Source organism: Aulonocara stuartgranti (assembly GCF_965226115.1).
Source record: "Aulonocara stuartgranti genome assembly, chromosome: 2".
In the NCBI taxonomy this organism is placed as follows: Eukaryota; Metazoa; Chordata; class Actinopteri; order Cichliformes; family Cichlidae; genus Aulonocara; species Aulonocara stuartgranti.
This window is the reverse complement of record NC_138940.1, coordinates 16,950,527-16,974,539: the sequence shown is the minus strand read 5'-3', so window position 1 is coordinate 16,974,539 and position 24,013 is coordinate 16,950,527. Positions and strand designations below refer to the sequence as shown.

The 24,013-nt window shown below is 41.8% G+C and overlaps 2 protein-coding genes and 2 long non-coding RNA genes across 8 annotated transcripts; 3 read left to right on the top strand and 1 right to left on the bottom strand.

Moving 5' to 3' along the window:
• Positions 1-1,670: 1,670 nt before the first annotated feature.
• LOC309714770 lies at positions 1,671-3,444 on the top strand. Its single transcript, XR_014279016.1, has 3 exons — positions 1,671-1,966; positions 2,050-2,130; positions 2,619-3,444. It is a non-coding gene; the product is annotated as an uncharacterized lncRNA (long non-coding RNA).
• Positions 3,445-6,754: 3,310 nt separating this feature from the next.
• LOC309714764 (uncharacterized protein) lies at positions 6,755-11,023 on the top strand (the record flags this gene model as incomplete). Its single annotated transcript, XM_082547460.1, has 7 exons — positions 6,755-7,535; positions 7,784-8,454; positions 8,547-8,592; positions 9,006-9,097; positions 9,455-9,565; positions 9,687-9,963; positions 10,814-11,023. The coding sequence occupies exons 1-7, from the start codon at positions 7,494-7,496 to the stop codon at positions 11,021-11,023; spliced, it is 1,449 nt and encodes a 482-aa protein (XP_082403586.1). The 5' UTR covers positions 6,755-7,493.
• Positions 11,024-11,335: 312 nt separating this feature from the next.
• On the bottom strand, positions 11,336-18,037 carry LOC309714741 (uncharacterized protein). Of its 5 annotated transcripts, XM_082547408.1 has the most exons (15): positions 17,257-18,037; positions 15,993-16,138; positions 15,652-15,883; positions 15,483-15,558; positions 15,124-15,401; positions 14,915-14,992; positions 14,751-14,827; positions 14,590-14,655; positions 14,299-14,504; positions 13,408-13,504; positions 13,167-13,329; positions 12,987-13,090; positions 12,753-12,897; positions 11,818-11,938; positions 11,336-11,649 (listed from the first exon to the last, which is right to left on the bottom strand). In XM_082547408.1, the coding sequence occupies exons 1-15, from the start codon at positions 17,296-17,298 to the stop codon at positions 11,345-11,347; spliced, it is 2,136 nt and encodes a 711-aa protein (XP_082403534.1). In that variant the 5' UTR covers positions 17,299-18,037; the 3' UTR covers positions 11,336-11,344. The 5 variants fall into 5 exon arrangements, with proteins under 5 accessions (XP_082403534.1, XP_082403533.1, XP_082403535.1 ...); XM_082547407.1 differs by having other exon boundaries at positions 13,167-13,504; XM_082547410.1 differs by having other exon boundaries at positions 11,539-11,649; positions 11,870-11,938; positions 13,167-13,504.
• A 3,150-nt stretch (positions 18,038-21,187) lies between these two features.
• On the top strand, positions 21,188-22,151 carry LOC309717524. The gene is made up of 3 exons (XR_014279717.1): positions 21,188-21,367; positions 21,451-21,531; positions 22,020-22,151. It is a non-coding gene; the product is annotated as an uncharacterized lncRNA (long non-coding RNA).
• Positions 22,152-24,013: the final 1,862 nt, after the last annotated feature.

Here is a 24,013-nt window from a genome sequence, read left to right as displayed (position 1 = left end):
TCCGAAGTGGCCCGAGCGAGCCCCAGGCTCCAGGCCCCGATAAGCGGCCGCCAAGGAGTGAGCCGGTGTGTACCTGGACGCCCATCCCCGGACACAAAGAACCACCAACGCACCGATGTCTGAGGGAGTCCGCCACTGGCAGGGGAAGTGGTGGTAGGGGGAGATAGGCCTCCAAACCTTGGACGGCCTGAGATGTCCCCAGAGAGGTGGCGCCTGACACCCAACCTGACATATAGACACAGAAATACAGGCACACACAGATACAAACATCCATTCCCACCCTCATGCTCTCATATGCACTTACTCCACACTCAACCAACGTGGAGACAGACATAAAGAGACGTTGTACACACGATCACACTCCCTAAGCGTACTCTACAAACCGGGTCTAGGTGCCCCCGCCCCTGGAGGGGGGAACTGCACCCAGACCCAGGTGGTGTTTCCCTTTTCCCTGCGGTGGGGGGAGGCAGACCGCCCCGACTCCGCAGCAGCAGGAAGGCTCCACACTCCAGACCGCAGTCGGACGGCCAACTCCTCCTCCTAGCCCCCCTGCTCCAGCAGGTCGCAGAGAATGGGGGTGAGAGAAGACTCCAAACCTCCCTCCACCCGCTTTTCCTAATGTTGATTTTACAGTTAAAAAAGGAATTTTGGTTCTTTACACACACCCCAAAATATCAACATTAGTCAACAAAAATCAACAAAAAAAGCAATTAATAAAATTAGTTGCTTTAATGGTGCTTCTAACTGCATTAGTACCTGGTAGCTAGCCACAGTTGGTTAGGCTAACACATTAGCAGTAAAGGTTAATGTTGAAGGTCGCTGTTAGGGTGAATTGTTAAATGTTGTCATTTCTATGCTTGCCAACTCTGATGAAAGGGATTCCACTGTCCTTCCCCCCCAGATTCTCGAGGTTCTGGTTGGGGGGCTGTAATGTTTTATTGCAGATACATCCTATTTGGAAGATCTGCTTCTTTTTGATGTAAGCTTCCTGCGTTTACGACCCTTTGGTCAGCAGGAGGTCTGACACACACACACACATTCTTACAGAAGTTCACACATATACATACAATGCCTTGTCTTAGAACCAAGTGGGCGTTGCTTTGCTATGACGTGTTTTGTGTGAACTGTCAATAAAAAGGCAGCAGGAGGAGGTCAGAGTCGGGGTCATTTTCGTGGTGGACACAAGCCTCCCTTGCGCAAGTGATTGATCGATCGACTGTCTTGTTTTCTTCATGATGAATAAGTCTCTAGAACTAGCGGGGCTTGTGGAAACACAGACCCAACAGTCGCCAATGGGCAGAGACAAACGGCATGCCGGAATGAAGACACTGAAAGTGAATTTCAGCTGAGAGAACATCCACAGCATTACTCACTGTGAAAAAGCCCTGACACAGTTAATGTCACATTAAAAAGAAGAAAGTGTCGCCCAACGCAGGAGACGTTCAGACTGGAATCGGCCCGGTGTCGTGCCAAAGTAGGTATCCCCGACAGAATTTGTTTCCCCTGTGCTGGGAGCACGCAGGAAGTACTCATGTTTTCATTTTGTGAAAAAGTGAAAAATTTGTATCGTTACATTACCATTCAGTTTGAGGGTTATGTAGCCCAGATGGAAAAAAAATCATACTTATTCTCTTTACATTAACTGTCCACATCAACAAGTGTCGTATTTCCTATGACCATTGAATGCACCTCTCAGTTCACCCCACGTGAGGGCACCTAGCTCAGCAACCAATCAGAGCCTACCCAGGCCGCATTGACCCTGTCAGCCAGGAAGTGAAGTGGAGGTGCATGGTGCTCCCGGGTTTTTTCTCATCTCAGCAAGAGGAGTGGAGGCATCTACTACTCAAACCGAGAAATCCACGGACAAAAGAGAGGAAAACTCAGGATTGAGAGGAAGGAAAGCCAGCGTACTTACCTGCTGGAAGTCCGGAGTCGAGTGGCTGGATGAAGGAGAGAGGCAACGTCGGTAAGACGAGTGTTATTCTGATGGAAAAAACTTGTAGAGACTTACCGTCGCGATCATGCTAATGCTAGCTCGGTGTCTCACAGGCTAACCACTCACCTTTCATCCGGAGAGCTGCTGCAATTCCAACGCCAGTGTGTGTTGGGCTTTTGTGAAACAGAGCAACGGTGAGCAACATGTTCTTAGCTGCTCTAAAGCTAAATTTTGTCAGTTCACTGTGAGTTTAAAGTAATCTAGAGGGTAATTTTTAGTGCATTTCTCTCTCACGAATAGGCCTATAGCGTGGAGAAATTAAGCACACTGCTTTAATGCCTCTGAACTGAACTCATATGTATATTTTGTTGCTTATTTGCACATAGTTCTGAATTTGTTATGGTGTATTGTATTTTGAGTGTCAATGGTTACTTACCATAAGTATTGTTTAATTAATGTTTACATGAATAGAGAAATATTTGAGCAACTTAGATGTTTAGTTCTCATATTTGATATGCTTGAAAATTGAATGTTGTACAACAGAACTGTGAGATTTGATAAGATTTAAGATGTTGATGCAATGAATATGAGGTGATGCAATATTTTGATTTTGTATTTTAACCTTAAACAATGCATCTGAAACAGACTGATTAGAATGTACATTTTATGACCTGGATTATAGGTCAGGTTTTTTGGAGAGGACGGAAAAGTCCAAGGACCAGGACGATATTCTGGTTGTGATAGATGGCGAGCCAACCACTTTGAGGACGATCTACCCCAAAGAAGATACACACCACACACTCATACATTCCAGTTACATTCACAAGGACCTTTGAAGTTGGCTATCGCCAGCTTAACTCTAAATTCTTAAAGGGCCCCAACGAGTACTTTTATTTTGTTGAGTGTGCACACTATTTATTTTATTTTATACTTTATCTGTACAAATTGGACAAATACCTGTTATACTTTGTAACAATACAAGAATGGCTACTCAAAAGTTAACATTGTGTCCAGGTCATTATTGCTGCTCAATACTTTGGCTCCATACGAATTTGGTGTCTTCTGATTCTGGCCAGGGTCTTATTACGAGCCCAAGTAATTATTGCGCTGTAATTCACCTTTATACCTTAAAGTTGGTTACAGAAGTGGCGAGCCAGCCAGGAGCCAATTGATTTGAGCATCAATATTGAGGCAATGACCAGCATGGATTTCATACAAAAGTCTGGTGTCAAAATACCTAATGCGGTTGTTGTCGCTGGGATAACACAGGTATCTGAGAAAGATGAACAGGTCATTGACTTTCTGAAACAGTATGGTAAAATCACAAGAGTCCTTTTTGTTGATGATTCACTGTCCAACTTCTACCAAAACCTGATCGTAGAATACTCTAGCAGTTCAGCCTTAGAAGGTTTAGAACCTCGTTTACCATACACATACACAGCACAAGCTGATCCCAGCGTTGTCTATGAAATTAAAACACTCAGTAGCATGTACACTACCACGGTTGGGAGTAATGTCACAAAAACCTACTTGGCGGAACTCAAGGAACTAGCCAAGCTGAGTGGCAAAGACTACGGTGAGGTGCTGAAGGAGATGATGTGTCAGATTGGGGAGGATGTTGAAGCCATGCGACCTACCACTGAAGAACCTTCTCCCACGTATGTCGAGACCACTGTTGTATCTCCGCCCACTTCTAAAGAGCGACAGTGTCACACCTCACATTCAGATGTTACACCAAGTGATACTGGTGCCACTGATGATGTTCCCCTCACTAATGGAAGGAGAGCAGCGTCCCTCTCAGTAAGTGACTTGAACCCACCTGACATTCAGAAGGTTGTGGTAGAGCATATCGTACAAAGGCAAGATGTTGTCCCACACATCCAGTCCCAGGTGAGACTCCGTTCCTTCTCCGGTAAGGTTCCCAGACCTAACAATGAAACTGATTATGACACATGGCGCACACAAATTGAACTGCTCCAAAATGATCCCAGCATGTCCCCCCTGCAAATATCCAGAAAGATCCATGAGAGCCTGCTCCCACCAGCAGCTGATATAGTTAAGAGTTTACGGCCTGAGTCACCACCTGTGACTTATTTGCAGCTTCTAGATTCAGCCTTTGGCACTGTAGAAGATGGTGAGGAACTTTTCGCTCAATTCCTGAACACCCTTCAAGATCCAGGTGAGAAGTCATCCACTTACCTTCACCGGCTACAGCTAGCATTAAACAGAGCCACGAAGAGGGGGGGAGTCGCATGTGAAGAAGTGGACAAACATCTACTTAAACAGTTCTGCAGGGGATGTTGGGACAACGACCTACTCAGCGCCCTGCAACTTGAGCAAAAGAAGAGCAGCCCACCCCAATTCTCAGACCTGTTGTTAATGATTCGCTCTGAGGAAGATCGACAGCAAGCAAAAACTAACCGTATGAGAAAACACATTGGCACCACAAAGCAGAGAACTCAGTTACAGTTCCAGGGTGCACATGTTTGTGAACCAGAGGAGAAACATGGGAGTAGCATTGCTGCTATTGAGGATCTGCGAAAGCAGGTGGCGAGTCTGCAAAGTCAACTAACTACATTCATGTCACAGAAAAAAACAAAGTTTGCAAACAGCAAGGACCCTGCAGGGAAGCCGCAGAGTAAGATGTCAAAGCCACATTGTGTAGATGGACGTATGCAAAGACAGACTTCAAAGAGGCAAAGGGGCAGACCCAAGCCCTGGTATTGTTTCAACTGCGGTGAAGATGGACATATCGCTCCATGCTGTGTTGACCCCGCTAACCCCAACCTAGTAGCAGAAAAAAAGAAGCAGTTGGAGGAGAAACAACGCCAGTGGGAAGCGCGAGATTGTACAGATTCACCTTTAAACATCTAACAGTTCCTGTTGTGGGACAAACAGGAGCTGAGGAGAGTCAACAACGTCCCTCAGACGTAAACAATGGTGACAAAATCACAGCTGAGGTTAACAAAGTAAGTACCCCAGCAAAGACTGTCAAAGCACAAACATGTTCTGGCTTAAACCATTCAGAGCAGAACCAATCTTTCCAACTCCCTAAACAGTTGATTGGTACCAGAAGTACAGCTCAAGTGACTGTGAGAGGTGAAGAAGTCAACTGTCTTCTTGACTCAGGCTCCCAAGTTACCACTGTTCCTGAGTCATTTTACCAGCAGCACCTTTCAGAGCAAAAGATCAAGCCACTACATGACCTCTTAGAAGTGGAAGGTGCTAATGGCCAGCTAGTGCCTTACTTTGGCTATATAGAAATGACCATAACTTTTCCAAAGGACTTTATAGGTGTTCCAGTAGATGTAAACACACTTGCTTTAATCGTCCCTGACACTTCACAATCCCTCATGCTCATAGGCACAAACACCCTAGATGTACTGTTCGACATCTACTCAGAGACTGACTTAGCCAATCGTCAACCCCTCCCACATGGCTACAAAGTAGTCTTCAAAATCATTGAGTTGAGACGGAAGCAGACAAGTGACACCCATCAGGGGGTAGTGAAGCTACTTGGCAAGATGCCTCAAGTCATTCCAGCTGGTTCAACTGTAGTTGTGGAGGGAGTCGCCCTTGGCGAGGGCCTTCAGGATGAAAAATCAGTTGTAATTGAGTACCCATCATCGTCCCCCTTGCCCGGTGGCCTGCTACTTAAAGCCGGTCTGGTGGACTTTCCCCAGCGGCGGCCCCACAAGTTGCCAGTTGTTATAAGCAACGAGTCTGACCACGACATTGTCATCCCTGCCAAGTGTACTATTGCAGAGGTTAGTGCTTATCAGACCATCCTATTAAAGGAACACAACAAGACCAAACAGTCAGAACTATCCCAGAGAACTCCAGACACTCCGTCTTTCCAAGAGCCCACCATAACCTTCAATTTTGGTGACTCCCCAGTTCCATTGGAATGGAAACAGCGCATCACTCAGCAGCTCAGCAGCATGCCTGAGGTGTTTGCACAGCACGACCTGGATTTTGGCCGGACGGAGCAGGTGCGACATCATATAAAACTTTCGGATGGCACGCCTTTCAAACTACGTGCCTGGCCAATCCACCCACGGGACATTGAGGCTGTCCGGAAGCACATTCAGGAACTCCTTGATGCAGGAGTTATTAGAGAGTCAGAGTCCCCATTTGCGTCACCCATAGTGGTAGTCCGGAAAAAGAACGGCCAAGTCCGGTTGTGCATCGATTATAGGCGTCTAAACCTTCAGACTATAAAAGATGCGTACAGCCTTCCGAAGCTAGAGGACACATTCTCAGCCCTCAATGGTTCACAGTGGTTCTCTGTTCTTGATCTAAAATCAGGGTACTACCAGATCGAGGTCGAAGAAGCAGACAAACCGAAGACGGCCTTTGTGTGCCCTCTCGGCTTCTGGGAGTTCAACAGAATGCCTCAGGGTGTAACGAACGCCCCCAGCACGTTCCAGCGGTTAATGGAGCGGTGCATGGGGGATATGCATTTGAAGGATGCATTGGTCTTTCTTGATGACGTGATAGTATTCTCCCGAACCCTTGAGGAACACGAAGAAAGACTCATGAAAGTGCTCACTCGTCTAAAAGAGTTTGGGTTAAAGCTGTCACCAGAGAAATGTGTCTTCTTCCAGACTTCAGTCCGTTATCTGGGACATGTGGTCTCCAGAAATGGAGTTCGGACTGACCCTGAGAAGATTTCGGCCCTTAAAACATGGCCTGTCCCACAGACCCTGCGAGAGTTAAAGTCGTTCCTTGGTTTTGCTGGGTATTATAGAAGGTTCGTTAAGGGGTATTCCAGCATTGTGAAACCTCTCCACAACTTAACTTCAGGGTACCCACCTATGGAGTTAAATCAGGGCCATAATGTTTGTGTAGTTAAAAGAAAAATTTGAAATCGAAAATATGTAAACTGAAAGCAAAAGTCACATTTTTAGAGTGAACTTTGAAAAAGAAAGAGTTGGATTTAAAATAAAATCAAACGTTTTGAATATTTGTATTATTTCTATGAGTAAACTTTATTTAAAAATTTTCAGTAATCTTCTTTTCATTATTATTATTTTTAAAAAATCTATTCAGTCTCAGATTACATTTTTTCAGATTCAGATCTTTTAAATTAATGTACAAAAAAAAATTCTTCAGGTTCGGATTTTTCTCTCAGCTTCAATTTTTTTTTTTCACTTTCAGATCTCTATTTTTCAGTTACAGACTTTTGGCCCTGTTTTGGCCTGGTGGGCGTGGCTACACAGAGAGGGGCGGGGAATCATGAGTGACAGCAGACCGCTGCAGGGTCAAGATGGTCCATTCTTCATGTTGCCTTCAGGAAACCTGGGAATGAACATAATTTATCAAACACCTCCTGCACTGTATTATTTGATAATGTTTAGAAAACATGTCATGCGTAACTGCTAAAACTCAGTTACTGAAGCTCTTTCAAGCAGTAATGTGTACAAATTACGCCGTAACTGATCAATTATGAGACGTTTTCCCAGCCACTACGTGAGAAGTGGTCATTTCCCATGCTCTCAAAGAAGCGCGCATTGTATCGAGTGGGGGCTGCTGTTAACTTGTCCCTCAGTGAACGATGGCGTCGTCTTCCAACAACACTGCTGGCGCGAACAATCAGGTGAGTGTTTAAGTTTGGAACAATTACACTGCAGTCTGTGAATACTACGAATTTAAGAAGTGGCTATTGTTACGGTTAATTTTTCGGCTATTCTGTTTTTTTATTTTATAACGTTTTTTGCTGAAATGCTAGCTCAACTGAAACGCCTCGCTATCATTTTCTGCTGAAACTTACGTCCTAGTTGATCTGTATGCTTGGAGAACAACAAAGTTACTTAAGTAACGTAAAATTCTTTGTATTTAATTTAGGAGCAGCTAAAGAGAGAGATGCTTCAGCGACTACTGCATAAAGTTTCCCGGGTCATGCACAGACAACCCCTCGATGTGGACTATTTGCAGTTTGTTATCGACCATGAGATGGTCCTTTTAAGATCTTTGTCCGATCAGGTTGAGATCCCTCAAACTATTATAAATGCTCTGATAGAGCTGTCAACTGTGCTCAATATGGAGGACGTCAATGAACAAACACCCTCGCAGATGTCAGTGTCAGAAGGACAGCTGGGACGTCCAAAGTACAATGTATCGCCTGTACAGCTCCAGACACTGACAGAAATGTTCTTATCAATCACCCAAATTGCAAAACTTCTTGGAATATCTGTGAGGACAGTGAAACGTCGTTTGCATGAATATGGCATTTCCATAAAGCAGTGCTACAGTACAACAAGTGATGAAGAGCTGGACAATTTAGTAAGATCTATAAAGACAAGAACACCTCATGTTGGATACAGGATGATGAAAGGGATGCTTCAAGCCATGGGCCACCATGTACAGTGGAAGAGAGTGTACTCGTCGATGCACCGTGTGGACTCTGCTGGTATTTTCTCAAGAATGACAAGGCTGGGATTTGTGGTCCGAAGGACATATTCAGTGCAAGGTCCTCTTTACTTGATGCATATAGACACAAACCATAAACTAATAAGGTAGGATGAAGTCTGACAATACTGCTAAATACTGAATTATGTTTTATACCTGTTAATGCCCTAGTTGTTGTTTTTTGTTGTTCTTTTTACAGATTTGGCCTGGTGATATTCGGAGGGATAGATGGGTACTCAAGAAAGGTGATTTTTCACTTTCAAAATTGAGCTGAAGGAGTTGTTAATTGAAAAGTGAAATACTTGTGTTTTGGTCTACCATAAAACTTACCATATACTGTAATATAGAGATCCTTCTGTAGAACAAAATGTTCCTAATCTGTTTATGTTTGTCAGTATTTGGTGACTATAAATGCTTGGTAAAGTAATACTTCAAGTTGCTAAAAGGATTTCTTTTTTTTACCCTTTGCATTTGGGTGAATAGTTGATTACAAGTACTGCTACATCTCATGGCAGCTAGGGAATTATGTAGCCTGCTTTTTTTCTTGTACTTATAAAATAAATGTACCAAGCTACAATACCTGATAAACATGTTTCTATCTTTAATTATAGTAACTTGACTTGACCAAGTTTCCACTTAATGATATTTACATCTCTAGATCATGTACCTGGGTGCTGCTGCCAACAACAGAGCATCAACTGCACTTGCTTTCTTCTTGGAGGCTGTACAAAAGTATGGCTTTCCATTGAGGTAAAATCTACACAAAATTAATTTTCACAATGATTGTGCAAATGTGTAAATATGATTCCCCCCCCCCCTTGATTAGCAGTGTAATTATTTTGACATGCAATATGTAAACTGTAGCCTATATGATCAGTTGTTTATAAATCCCCATACACTTGTTTAAATGGTTCAAACATTTAGAATTCTTGAAAGGTGTGCTTATACAGAGCTGCACACTGTTGAATGACCAAAACAATAAACTTCTAATAACCAGTCTAAAGTAAAATTGTATTAAAAACACAAAGGCTGCAATAAATTTTAAGAGTGACATGTTTTTTTTAGATTTAAAACAAATTGTACTGTCGATGTTTAATTTTGTTTCAGAGTTCGAGGGGATCAAGGGGTGGAAAATGTTGGAATAGCAAGATGCATGTTCACCATCCGGGGCTGTGGAAGAGGAAGCTTTCTGTCAGGCAAGAGCGTTCACAACCAAAGGTATGTGTAGTATTTGTATAAATGTCCCATGGAAATCAGAAAAATGTTCTTATATATTTTTCAATTCAGTGAATTTCTGGGTAAAATTCTGAAAACGTTGCCATATTTTGATGTTGAACAGAATAGAGCGCTTGTGGCGAGATGTGTGGATGGCTGTTTCAAGCGTGCACTATGAAACCCTTCACAACCTCGAGGATGAAGGCCTTCTGGATCCAACTGATGGTGTCCACATGTTTTGTGCCCAACATACATTTCTTCCACGTCTGCAGAGGGATCTGGATGTCTTTAGACAGGGTTGGGATAACCACCCTCTAAGGACAGAGAGGAATCTGTCCCCACAACAACTGTGGACACTGGGACTCCACCAGAATCCAGTTGATACTCCAGACACAGTGGAGGTACTAAAACCAATCTAAATTATACAATCCCTCTTTAATCAAGTTTCAAAAAGTGCACTTGGAGATGTTGAAAAAAACACGGTGTGCTGTCACTGCAGACTATCAGCTTTAACTTGAGGGTATTTGCATCCAAATCAGTTAAGTTGTAGGAGTTACAGCAGTCTGCATGTTACCAAAAGTAATGACACAGAACATTAATCATAACTGAAACTGGATCGCAGAGACTTCAGCAGATGTTGGGCTTCATACCTGGTGATGCTCTGTCAGGCCTCTACTGCAACTGTCTTCACTTCCAGCTATTATTGAGGCATTTGCCCTTCAATTTTGTCTTCAGCAATGAAACACTGCTCCGTCAGATTCAGGTCAAGTGATTGACGTGGCCACTGCATAACATTCCACTTCTTTTAACTATTTTTTTTTTCTGCAGAATGCTTTAAGTGATTGTCCATCTGGACCATCAAGTGCTGCCTCATGAGTTTCGAAGCATTTGGCTGAATATGAGCAGATATATTGCCCAAAACACTTCAAAATTTATCCTGCTGTTTTTGTCAGGAGTTGCTTCACTAAATACAAGAATATCACATCCCTGGCCATGGAACATCAGAGAAGCCAATTGTTCCATTACTTTTGGTCCCTTAAGTGGAAGGCACATATGAAAGCAGTTCAAATACCTCTGCAGTTATAGCCAATCGTGTTAGTTTCATTTCAAATCCATTGCGTGGCATATAGAGCCAAAAGTAGAATTCCCATGTTGCAATATTTTTGGAGCTGACTGTTTGTCTTAATTTTCCCAACACTGTTTTTGAATAGTCATTTGAAATTTTTTTTTTTTTTTTTTAAATCGTCACAGGAAATCGAGGATGCGTACTTGGATGTCAACTCTATTGGTGAGCTGGATGGGAGCAATCCTGGAGTAATTCTTCCATCTGTTGAATGTCCTCTATCTGAGGAGGACATGGCAAGACTAAGAGACACTGTCAATGTAACAAGGCCCTCTCAGTCACATGGCCGAGACATTTATTTGGATGTACTTAACTTTGTACTAACTCACCGTTCCTAGGCGGCAACATCTTTATTTTGAATTTTCAACCCAGAGAAGGTTCATGAATAGCTCAGACTTTTATTTGATGTGATATACATGTAAAATGAACCTGCCAGGAAATTTTTATGTGAACACTCAAACATCAAATTACAAACTATTTTTTTTTGTCTCTGTCACATATTTTCAACAGTAAACCTGTATGTTTTTGTGTGCTTCATGCCACTCATTAAAGAACTCTGGCTGTCAATCTCCAAATTTGAAATGTGCTTCCTGAACATTAAATGGAAGGAGCAGCATTTTGAGTTACACCTCAAAACTATTGATAGACAATGCTATGCTTTACACATTGTTAAATTCCTGGCCAAGATGAAAAGCCTCCAGCAGAACCAGTCTGAATTGACTAAAGGACTTCATATGTTTCACAGGCAGGACAATGGTCTTAGCACAGGATGACACAACAGGATAGCAGATGCTGTGATTTCCAAAGTCAGCTTCACAATTGTGATTAAATTTTACCACCACAGCAAAGTCCTTCTTTTCTGAGGGCAGGAGAGGAACATGGCCTTGACCGGTGATCCATTGCAGAAACCTGGCAGGTGTGATAGATCTTGGGCCATCTTCGTCAGCTACATGTTCTTGACCTTCTGTTAGGATAAGAGTGAATTTTAAGACGTTTTGAAGAACCCTGGCCTTTTGGACAAAAAAAATATCTAAATATTTGAATTCGATACAAGTCTAACTTTTGTCACAAAAACCTTAGAATATAATTTTGGAATGTGACAACTATAAACTAGACAAAAATAACCATTTACCTTCTGACTCATAAAGCAAGTCCTGAATGAAGTTAACCAGGTCCAGCTCAACCTGATGCTTGGAGGTTCCCTTCTCACTCAGCTGAGGGTGAATGGACGCCATGACAAACTCGGCAGTAACCTATGATGATATTAGAAAGCAAAGCAACCCAGCGGCTTGATTACTTCAGGGCTGCAGTATTCGGGCCCTAGAACTTTTCCACAGTTTGTCACATTATAGCCACAAACATGAATATATTTTATTGGAATTCAACATAAAAGACCAATAAAAAGTGGTAAACAATAGAGAATTGTAACAAAATTCATCCATGATTCCAAACCTTTTTTTTTTAACAATAAATAACTGAAAAGTGTGGTGTGTGTAATTATTCAGCCCCCTCAGTCAATACTTTTTAGGAACACCTTTTGCTGCAATTACAGCTCCCAGTCTTTTAGGGTATTTTTCTACCTGCTTTGCACATCTACAGACTGACATTCTTGCCCATTCTTCTTTGCCAAACTGCTCCAGCTCAGTCAGATTAGATAGACAGCGTTTGTGAACAGCAGTTTTCAGATCTTGCCACAGATTCTGGATTGGATTTAGATCTGGACATTGACTGGGCCGTTCTAACACATGGAAATGTTTTGTTTTTCTATTGTTGCCCTGGCTTTACTGTATGTTTAGCAATCATGAGGAAATGTCTATGTGCAACTCACTACACTGAGACCAAAGGGGGCTGAATAATTACACACACCACACTTTTCAGTTATTTATTTGTAATAAATATTTAGCATCATGTATGATTTTTGTTCCACTTCTCTAATGTACACCGCTTTGTGTAGGTGTTTCATTTAGAGTTCAAATAAAATAGATTCATATTTGTGTCTGTAAGGTAACAAAATGTGTAAATGTATGTCATACATACATGTAAAACTGAAAATAAGTTTGTACTCACTTTCACATCTCCCCCAAGGACGAAGAGAGGCTGGCAGATTTCTGGGTATTGCTTAATCAGCAGGTGGAGGCCATACAGCTGCAAACCCTCCTTGAGTTGTTCCAACATTGGCTGCAATCTAAGCACAGCATGGAGTGTAATGGCTCTGTGGGTACAAAAAAGAGATTAAACAACATCTTCAGATGCTATTTTTCTTACATTCATATGGAAAAATGAAAACATGTCACAGCATACCGGACAATCGGTTCCTTGTTTTGAACCGAGATGGCTCCAGTGAATCCACAGTTTAAAATCTCATCAGTAAGGCCCTGAAGTGACTGCTCAGTTGAAGATTCCACCTAAAAGTAATTTAACAGATGAAATTATATAGCTGCAATGTGTAATAAGGCAATATTTTTACTAGTTATACAGCACCTGGTCAATCAGTAACCGCAACTGTGAATCTGCCACTGTATTTTTATCCAGCTGTGTTGGGTTGATCTGCCCATTGCAGAGGTAACTGTAAGCCCACTGGCTGAAAAATGTAGGTGCAGGACCTCCTTGTGCCAAACTGACGGCCAGAATCTCACCAACAGTCCTACTTATACAAACAGCATGAGTGTATTGCTTATAGTGTAAAACATGACAGTTTTCACTTTCTTTAAAACAAACATGCCTGAAGAGTCCACTGTCAAAGTCAGTAAGGGAATAGCGTGGACTTTTTTGGTGTGGTGGTCCTTCAAAGAAACGAGTCTCGATTCCGGCGACCATTTCTATTGAGAGAAGGAAGTTATGAATTATCGGATGTAAAACATTCATTTAGAGCTGGGTGAAATAAGATTTTTTTCATATCACAGTATTTTTTTCATTTGAGGCAATACTGATATATACATATATATATATATATATCATAATGTGTCTCACTGATTTTGAAGGCTTAACATGACAGATGTACTGAAGGAACATCATACATCTGTTCCAGATATGTAAAAATTCCATTCAAAATGAAAATATTGATTCAAAAAAGATGCCCTGCGATGGACTGGTGACCCATCCAGGTTGTACCCCACCTCTCGCCCTGTGACCGCTTGAGATAGGCACCAGCACTCCCCGTGACCCCACAAGGGATAAGCGGCCAAGAAAATGGATGGATGGATGATTCAAAAAATAAATCATAGTATACAGAAAGGTGTACTTGAGACAATAATATTGACACCTTTTATCAACACCAAACCAGTAAGCTCATAACACAACATAGTCACATCACAGCCATGCTATGGTTATAAAAAAAGACTATTTTCCCTGTGTTACCGATGTTTTGGTTTTCGACCTTGGTTTTCTCATTTTTGGTTTCGGCCAAGAACTTTCATATCAGTCCATCCCAAATTATAAACATGATTGATGTATAGTTTAGTAAAGGAGAAATATAGTCATATTTACAACACAACTGGAGCAGAGTTCACTTAGAAGATAATATATATATTACAGAAGTATAAAATTTAGGGATTGGTCATTTCTTCAACATAAATAATACGAACGGAAAAGTAATTGATCTCTTTAAGTTCACCTGTGAGAAATTCTTTTCGAAGGGCACCAGTGTCGATTCCTGCTTCCCCAAAGAAGGACACCTTCAACATGGCAGTGGGTGAATTTTTTTTTTGACGTTGCCACTGCAGAAGGCCTCTCTCCAGAATGTTTGTTCTTGAAATAAGGATGCTGAACTGCTTCTCCACATCAACTCTTTGACAAATCGCATCCAACACATCGTCGACACTAAAAAAATCCATAAATGAAAGAATAAACACTCTTTATTCAGTTCAGAGTATTAATAGTCATCTGTCTGTGTGATGTTTTTTACCTTTTCATATGGTCCTCTTGTACTATGTTCTCCTCAATTTCATCCATGTCTATTACATTTTTGCTTCTAATAAAAATAAAGAAAAAGTTGGTGTGTCAATGGGAAATTCTCAAGATGTTATATCCTATTTGTAATTTTAAAAGCCCTGCTTTTTCAACTACCTTTCTCCACATGTGCTTGCATGGATTTCAAGGAAATAAGGTTCAAATTTCAAGTTACAGATAGGACACTGAAGTTTCTAAAACAGAAATGAGAGTTAAAATATTGAATAGAATTCCATTGTAGTTATGTTAATGGTCTATACTCATTTCTATTAAGATATTACTTCTTCATCCAATTCCTCTGTGTCGGTGTGCTCTTCAGAAGGCTGCACGGACACTATTTGGACTTCGGTTTGACATGCCTATCATAATTAATAGACATATAACATTGATGATTAAGATAAAAAAAAAGTGGGACAATTTTTTTATTGCCATTTCAATGCAATGCAATTTCATTAAAATAAATGCATATATTGTTCTAAGATGTATGTACCTCTGTGTCCTCAGCTGAAGACCCAGACTCTGTGCACTCCTGCACATGAAGAGCCAAAATATGCAATGGCAGACTTACTTTGCATCTTTGGCATTGTGCTTTGGGCATATTTTTAAATTCAACTGCATCAGGAGGTAACGGAGTAAGGTCAAATTCTTGCTGTAAAGGTACTATATACAGCAAGTTTTTCCCATTTCCTGTCATACTGCGTATTAGGGTCCCTGTGTAACCTTCAGAATCAGGAGGGACCAGTGTCAGTTTCCTTTTACCCTGACCACCTGAAAAAAGTAGAGCCCAGATGTAGTTCACATAGGTGCAAATTATGGGACTGTCATGTAATAAACATTTGTTACCCCTACCTGTAGCCTTGTAGAGCAACCATCCTCCAGTCAGACCCTGCATTTTAGGATATTCACTTTGAAGAAGTCCAAATAACTGCAGAAGAAGATCAATATTGTGATGCCTGCAGACTTGATGATCTTTACAGAGACATATAAGTCTGAAAATCTATATATTTAGTGCTTTAACCTCTTCATGGTTCATGTCCCTGGACATTGTGAGATGTCTTTTACCCAGTCCTGCCTGTGCAAGCTGAAATTCCTCAGAGGAGGTAGGTGTTGTTTCTGCATTACAGTTCAGCAAGTATACATAGAAACTGAAAGGCTTCCATGATTTAAAAGGTGGTGTCACAGGGATCCTTGGATTATGCATCTTTCGTTTTCCAAGAAAACTTTTTTTTCCAAAGAAACCAGGGAAAGATCTGAACGGAATTAGAAAAATACATGAAAATGACAGCACAGTTATAACACACCAAAAAGGTTAAAAACTTTTTAAATACCGGTAATTTATTTTCATATTTAATTTAAAACCTTGCCATCTCTTGATCTACAGAGGGAGGTCCCTGTTCCTGCCTTACTCCCTGTGCTGCCTGGTGTTGTCCCTGAGAAAGATTCTGAGTGAGCACAGTAATAAGATTCTGTGCAGCAGCTTCCACTTTAGAATTGTAGTTCACATTCTAAAAAACACATATATAAAAAAAATTAATAGGTAAAACATAACAGAAATGATCAAATATGTTAAACATAGGGATGCACCGATACCGGTATCGGCCTCGAAACCAGATTTTCTAAAGTACTCGTTAAAACTCCCCCGATACCATGGTTTGAGAAATGTCTATGTTTGAGCGTCGTGTGAGAGGTTAATCACGTTTTTCTCTAAATAATTAGTTATTCTATAATATGTTACATACAACATGCTTTAGTTTTCATTTTAAATAAAATTTCTAAATTCCATAATAGTCCCTTGTTTTAATGTAAAATCATATGACTATGTGACTGTAACTTGTACATTTAAATCATGTTTTTATTAAGTACTCGGTATCGGCATCAGCGTGTACTGAAATGCAAGTACTCGTACCCGTACTCGTTTTCCAAAAAAGTGGTATCGGTGCATCCCTAGTTAAACATAAATAAGTATGCATCAGCATGATAGTGTATAATGCTAGCACAAACAAAAATCTGGGAGACACTCAAGAATGTTTGCTTCCACTTAATTAATTCTTGTTTTTAATGGCCTTTCATTTTCTATGTGATGACCAGTGAATCACCAGTGCTGTTTTCACATGCTCTAAAGTAATAATTGCAAATAACATGTTGACATATCATCAAAAAAATTAATTGTATTAACAATAAATGTAAGTATATAGGGCTTGGCATTACGCTTTGAATTCTGGTATGTGGGAGCCATGTTAATTGTGTAAGAAATGTAAATAAACCATAGAAACAAACAGTACATCAGAGAAACCGGAACCAGATAATGGATGGATGAGAGTCTTGCAACATTGCCGTTGCCCAGGTGATGAAGACTGCATCCCAAGCCCGATTAGTTATGGAGTCTTTTAAAAATTTTTCCATATTTTTGGGGAAGGATCAAATTGTTAATATTACTTTACCTTTCGAAGTAAGTTTCAGCAGAAAATGATAGCGAGGCGTTTCAGTTGAGCTAGCATTTCAGCAAAAAACGTTATAAAATAAAAAAACAGAATAGCCGAAAAATTAACCGTAACAATAGCCACTTCTTAAATTCGTAGTATTCACAGACTGCAGTGTAATTGTTCCAAACTTAAACACTCACCTGATTGTTCGCGCCAGCAGTGTTGTTGGAAGACGACGCCATCGTTCACTGAGGGACAAGTTAACAGCAGCCCCCACTCGATACAATGCGCGCTTCTTTGAGAGCATGGGAAATGACCACTTCTCACGTAGTGGCTGGGAAAACGTCTCATAATTGATCAGTTACGGCGTAATTTGTACACATTACTGCTTGAAAGAGCTTCAGTAACTGAGTTTTAGCAGTTACGCATGACATGTTTTCTAAACATTATCAAATAATACAGTGCAGGAGGTGTTTGATAAATTATGTTCATTCCCAGGTTTCCTGAAGGCAACATGAAGAATGGACCATCTTGACCCTGCAGCGGTCTGCTGTCACTCATGATTCCCCGCCCCTCTCTGTGTAGCCACGCCCACCAGGCCAAAACAGGGCCAAAAGTCTGTAACTGAAAAATAGAGATCTGAAAGTGAAAAAAAAAAATTGAAGCTGAGAGAAAAATCCGAACCTGAAGAATTTTTTTTTGTACATTAATTTAAAAGATCTGAATCTGAAAAAATGTAATCTGAGACTGAATAGATTTTTTAAAAATAATAATAATGAAAAGAAGATTACTGAAAATTTTTAAATAAAGTTTACTCATAGAAATAATACAAATATTCAAAACGTTTGATTTTATTTTAAATCCAACTCTTTCTTTTTCAAAGTTCACTCTAAAAATGTGACTTTTGCTTTCAGTTTACATATTTTCGATTTCAAATTTTTCTTTTAACTACACAAACATTATGGCCCTGATTTAACTCCATACCCACCTAGCCACAAGAAATCAAAAGTAAACGCAAGACAAAGTGCACATCAGTACCATGACCCAAAAGACCCTTTCGGAGGTCGCTGGACGCCAGCTTGCCAGGAAGCCTTCGAGTCAGTCATCCAAAGTCTCACCACTGCCCCTGTACTTGCCTTCGCTGACCCCCAGAAACCCTATATACTGCACACCGACGCCAGTACCACCGGGCTTGGTGCTGTATTGTATCAGGAGCAAGAGGGACAACTTAGAGTCATAGGCTATGCAAGTAGAGGGCTGTCACGGAGCGAAAATCGCTATCCAGCGCACAAGTTGGAGTTTCTGGCGCTCAAGTGGTCAGTTACAGAAAAGTTCAGCGACTATCTCTACGGCAACCACTTCACTGTTGTAACGGATAGTAATCCGCTGACTCTCATGTATATATCTCATGTATAGCTCATGCACATATCTTTCTTTCTACATAGCACTTTAATTCTTATTGTCTGCACTGAAGCACCGCAGCAATTTCCTAATGTTGTAAACCTCAACATCTGGCAATAAACCCATTCTGATTCTGATTCTGATTCTGATACATTCTGACTTCAGCAAAACTTGACGCAACTAGCTATAGGTGGCTAGCAGCACTGTCCACATTCTCTTTCAAACTCCTCTATCGTCCAGGGAAGCAGAATGGAGATGCGGATGGATTATCACGCAGACCACACGGAGGGCTAGCGGACGACCTGAAATCACAAAAAGAGATTGAACGCATACAACAGTTCACTCAATATCACCTTTGTGATCCAGACAACATCAATGCTGTAAATCAGTCTGTGGTGAAAGCAATCTGTGAGAGGCAGTTCACCTACAGCGTCAGTCCTGACAATGAAAGAGAGGCAGATGCAGATTGTGTTGCCTTGGTGGAGGTGCTTGCTGTGTCTCCTAGTGCTGTACCTGATAGCTATGGGCAAGAGGAACAGTTTGGAGGTCTGCCAACCATTCCCCATCTAACTGAGGCAGAGCTGGCAGACGAGCAAAGAGCCGATCAGTGTATAAAGCATGTTATTTCTCAGATCGAATATGGGGACACACCACCTCCAACCGTGCGCACACAGTTCCCTGAGCTTCCACTGCTCCTCCGAGAGCTTAACCGTCTTGAGCTCCGCAACAATGTCTTGTACCGGCGACGCCAAGAGGGGTCCCAGAAAACCTACCAGCTTGTACTTCCAGCTGAGCTTCGCAACACAGTTCTCACCAGCCTGCATGACCATATGGGTCACATGGGAGTCGACCGTACACTGGACCTTGTAAGGTCAAGATTTTATTGGCCAAGGATGGCTTTGGACGTGGAAAGGAAAGTGAAGACATGTGGCAGGTGCGTGCGGAGGAAGGCACGGCCTGAAAGAGCGGCCCCCTTGGTCAACATTAATACGACACGACCTCTTGAACTCTTGTGCATGGACTTCTTGTCCCTGGAAGCTGACAGGAGTGGAACCAAAGATATATTGGTGATCACGGACCACTTCACTAAATTTGCAGTTGCTATCCCAACACCTAATCAAAAGGCCCGCACAGTGGCAAGGTGTCTGTGGGAGAACTTTATGGTACACTATGGCATCCCAGAAAAATTGCATAGTGACCAGGGTCCAGATTTCGAGTCCCGCACAATCAAGGAGCTCTGTCAGGTGGCTGGTATCCACAAGGTGAGGACAACCCCATACCATCCTAGGGGCAATCCTGTGGAACGATTTAATCGTACCTTGCTTGATATGCTGGGAACTCTCCGTGATCAAGATAAGTCCTGTTGGCGTGACCATGTAAGACCCCTGGTCCACGCTTATAACTGCACCAGGAATGAAGTGACTGGTTTCACCCCGTACGAACTGATGTTCGGACGCCAACCTCGGTTGCCAGTTGACCTTGCATTCAACCTGCCAGTGCAAGAGGAACAACACTCATCTCACTCTGAATATGTGCAAAAACTCAAGTCACGTCTCAAAGAAAGCTACAAGTTAGCTATGGACAAGGCTGCAAAGATGGCTCACAAGAACAAAATGAGGTTTGACAGACATGTAACTGCATCAGACTTGGAAGCTGGAGATCGGGTATTGGTCAGGAATGTCCGTATCCGGGGCAAACATAAGATTTCAGACAAGTGGGAACACACTGTGTATGTAGTGGTGAGAAGGGCAGGCAACCTCCCAGTATATACAGTTAAGCCTGAAAACAAAGATGGTCCCCTAAGAACACTACACCGGGATCTGTTGCTACCATGTGGCTACCTACCTGTGGAGGAAAGCAGTGAGCATGTACAGAAGCCAGTGTCACGCAGGCCAAGAACCCGTGCAAATCCAGCGCTAGAGGAAGAGAACTCCTCAGACGAAGAAGATGATTTGCTCATTCCTGTTTGGTTGAGTTCCCCTGTCCACACAGTGAGTGAGAGTCCTGTAAATGTTCCTGATATTGACAACCCACCTGTTTTTGACAGCCAATCTGATTTTGGCAACATACCTGATATGCCTAACAGTACTACAGATGATACTGAGTACTTATCTACCAATGGAGTCACACCGACCGAACAAGTGGATGAAATAACCTTAACTGAAAATGACTCACCTGTTGATGACCCAGACGTCCAAGAAAGGCAACTTCCATTTCAGGAGGCTGGCACCAGAGGTGCGGATCCTGAGGAGAGAATGGAGGAGATAGCCCCAGTGGATACAGGGGAAAACATGGATACAAATGATTCTGTAAGGAGATCTGAGAGAAACCGTCGTCCGCCACGACGGCTTGACTATACGGAGCTAGGCAATCCTCTGATCACTGCAGCAAAATCATTCTTGCAAGGACTGTCTTCAGCTTGGGCCGATGTCATCAGTGATGGCGAAGAGCCTGTTTCGCCCTCTTCCTTGACCCGTCAAATAATCATCATTTAACTGTCTACCATGCACAGGGACGTGCATGAGTTCAGGAGGGGAGGGTGTAGCCCAGATGGAAAAAAAATCATACTTATTCTCTTTACATTAACTGTCCACATCAACAAGCGTCGTATTTCCTATGACCATTGAATGCACCTCTCAGTTCACCCCACGTGAGGGCACCTAGCTCAGCAACCAATCAGAGCCTACCCAGGCCGCATTGACCCTGTCAGCCAGGAAGTGAAGTGGAGGTGCATGGTGCTCCCGGGTTTTTTCTCATCTCAGCAAGAGGAGTGGAGGCATCTACTACTCAAACCGAGAAATCCACGGACAAAAGAGAGGAAAACTCAGGATTGAGAGGAAGGAAAGCCAGCGTACTTACCTGCTGGAAGTCCGGAGTCGAGTGGCTGGATGAAGGAGAGAGGCAACGTCGGTAAGACGAGTGTTATTCTGATGGAAAAAACTTGTAGAGACTTACCGTCGCGATCATGCTAATGCTAGCTCGGTGTCTCACAGGCTAACCACTCACCTTTCATCCGGAGAGCTGCTGCAATTCCAACGCCAGTGTGTGTTGGGCTTTTGTGAAACAGAGCAACGGTGAGCAACATGTTCTTAGCTGCTCTAAAGCTAAATTTTGTCAGTTCACTGTGAGTTTAAAGTAATCTAGAGGGTAATTTTTAGTGCATTTCTCTCTCACGAATAGGCCTATAGCGTGGAGAAATTAAGCACACTGCTTTAATGCCTCTGAACTGAACTCATATGTATATTTTGTTGCTTATTTGCACATAGTTCTGAATTTGTTATGGTGTATTGTATTTTGAGTGTCAATGGTTACTTACCATAAGTATTGTTTAATTAATGTTTACATGAATAGAGAAATATTTGAGCAACTTAGATGTTTAGTTCTCATATTTGATATGCTTGAAAATTGAATGTTGTACAACAGAACTGTGAGATTTGATAAGATTTAAGATGTTGATGCAATGAATATGAGGTGATGCAATATTTTGATTTTGTATTTTAACCTTAAACAATGCATCTGAAACAGACTGATTAGAATGTACATTTTATGACCTGGATTATAGGTCAGGTTTTTTGGAGAGGACGGAAAAGTCCAAGGACCAGGACGATATTCTGGTTGTGATAGATGGCGAGCCAACCACTTTGAGGACGATCTACCCCAAAGAAGATACACACCACACACTCATACTTACTGCATTTATTTATATTGTATTGTCTGTATAGCACTCTAGAGCACACCTTTCACTTTATTAAAAGCACCTTATCAAGCACTTTATGTAGCATTGCACTTTAAGCATGGATTTGCACACAAGAAGTTTAAATATTTATTGACTATTTATTGGGAATTTTAAAATCAGTTGGTGGCCTTGTTTCAGATCCTGCACAGCTGCTCCTCATCAAGGAATGTGGTGGTTGTCTGTCAGGAGAGAAGAATGGTGATTGAGATTGTGATTAAGGTTTACCAATAAGGAAAACTAAGGCAAATGTGTGTGTGAAATCTAGGGATAAAAGTGGTGCAAATAAGTGTTTGTAAGTTAATGATTACTCACCTTTCTTGCCTGTGTCCTCTTCAAGGTGTTTGGGCAAATGTTTCCCCGGGGGTCCAGACACCATTTAAAGGTTCCGGGAGAGACCATGGGTAAAGAGTGTGGTGAATCTTTTTGTGTTTGGGTTTCTGGGTTTTTATAATATTGGGTTTTGTGTAACATTAAAGTGTGAAATATTTATTAATATGTAAATGTGAAGATGTATTTATGTATTTATTTATTCTTATTGATATATTGTATACTGTGGTGGAAGGTTGGGATTTAAGAATTTACCTGAGAGTGGAATAATGGTTAAGTCTGTGACAGCTGAACATATTTAAGGCTGCCAGTTGTCATTAGGGGATTTTTGTGCTGTGAAGAAGCTCGACAAGTTAATTGTTTTAAGGAGAGCCATATAGCAAATAAATACTTTGTTCCACTACACTTGCCTTGGTCTGTCTCACTGTGTTTCCAGCCGCTAAGGGCTGCCCTGTTACAGTGAGAGAGCGCCTTTTCGTTGTTGTTGTTGTGCTAAGCTAACAGGCAGAATGCTACAAGCATAGCTCTAAAGAATGTAGCATCATGGCCAGTGTAGTCCGTGCTGCAGGGAGAATGCACTGCCATACACGTTATGTGTCTGTGAGCACGAGGAGGGAGAAAAAGGAGAGTGGAAAGGTACGAGTTGTCGTCGAGGAAAAACGGGAGATGGAAGCATGTAAATATAATAATAACCACTGCAGCCAAGAAGAGTGCCTGACGAGCCCAGTTGTATCAGAATCAGAATCAGAATCAGAATACTTTATTGATCCCTGGGGGAAATTATTTTTTGTTACAGTGCTCCATTTTAAACCAACATTAAGACAAGACAGACAATACGCTAACTAAGAATAGTACAATATATACATATATATACATACATACATACATAAGTCACTTATAAATAAATATTTGGAAAAGAAACATGTGTAGTTGTAGCAGCAAACAGTGTGTTAAGTGGATGCGTTGTACAGGGAGATGGCCACAGGCAGGAATGATTTCCTGTGTCGTTCAGTGGTGCTTTTCGGTAATCTCAGTCTCTCACTGAACGAGCTCCTGTGACTGACCAACATGTCATGGAGTGGGTGGGAGGTGTTATCCAACATTGTCTTTATCTTGGACAGCATCCGCCTCTCCGACACCACCTTGAGGGAGTCCAGCTCCATCCCCACAACATTGCTGGCCTTACGGATCAGTTTATTAAGTCTGTTGGCATCTGCGACCCTCAGCCTGCTCCCCCAGCATGCAACAGCATAGAGGATCGCACTGGCCACCACAGACTCATAGAAAATCCTCAGCATTTTCTGGCAGATGTTGAAGGACCTCAGTCGCCTCAAAAAATAGAGACGACTCTGGCCCTTCCTGTAAAGTGCTGTGGTGTTTTTAGCCCAGTCCAGTTTATTGTCAATGTGTACTCCAAGGTATTTATAGTCCTCCACAATGTCAACACTGACCCCCTGGATTGAAACAGGGGTCAAGTGTTTCCTGGTCTTCCT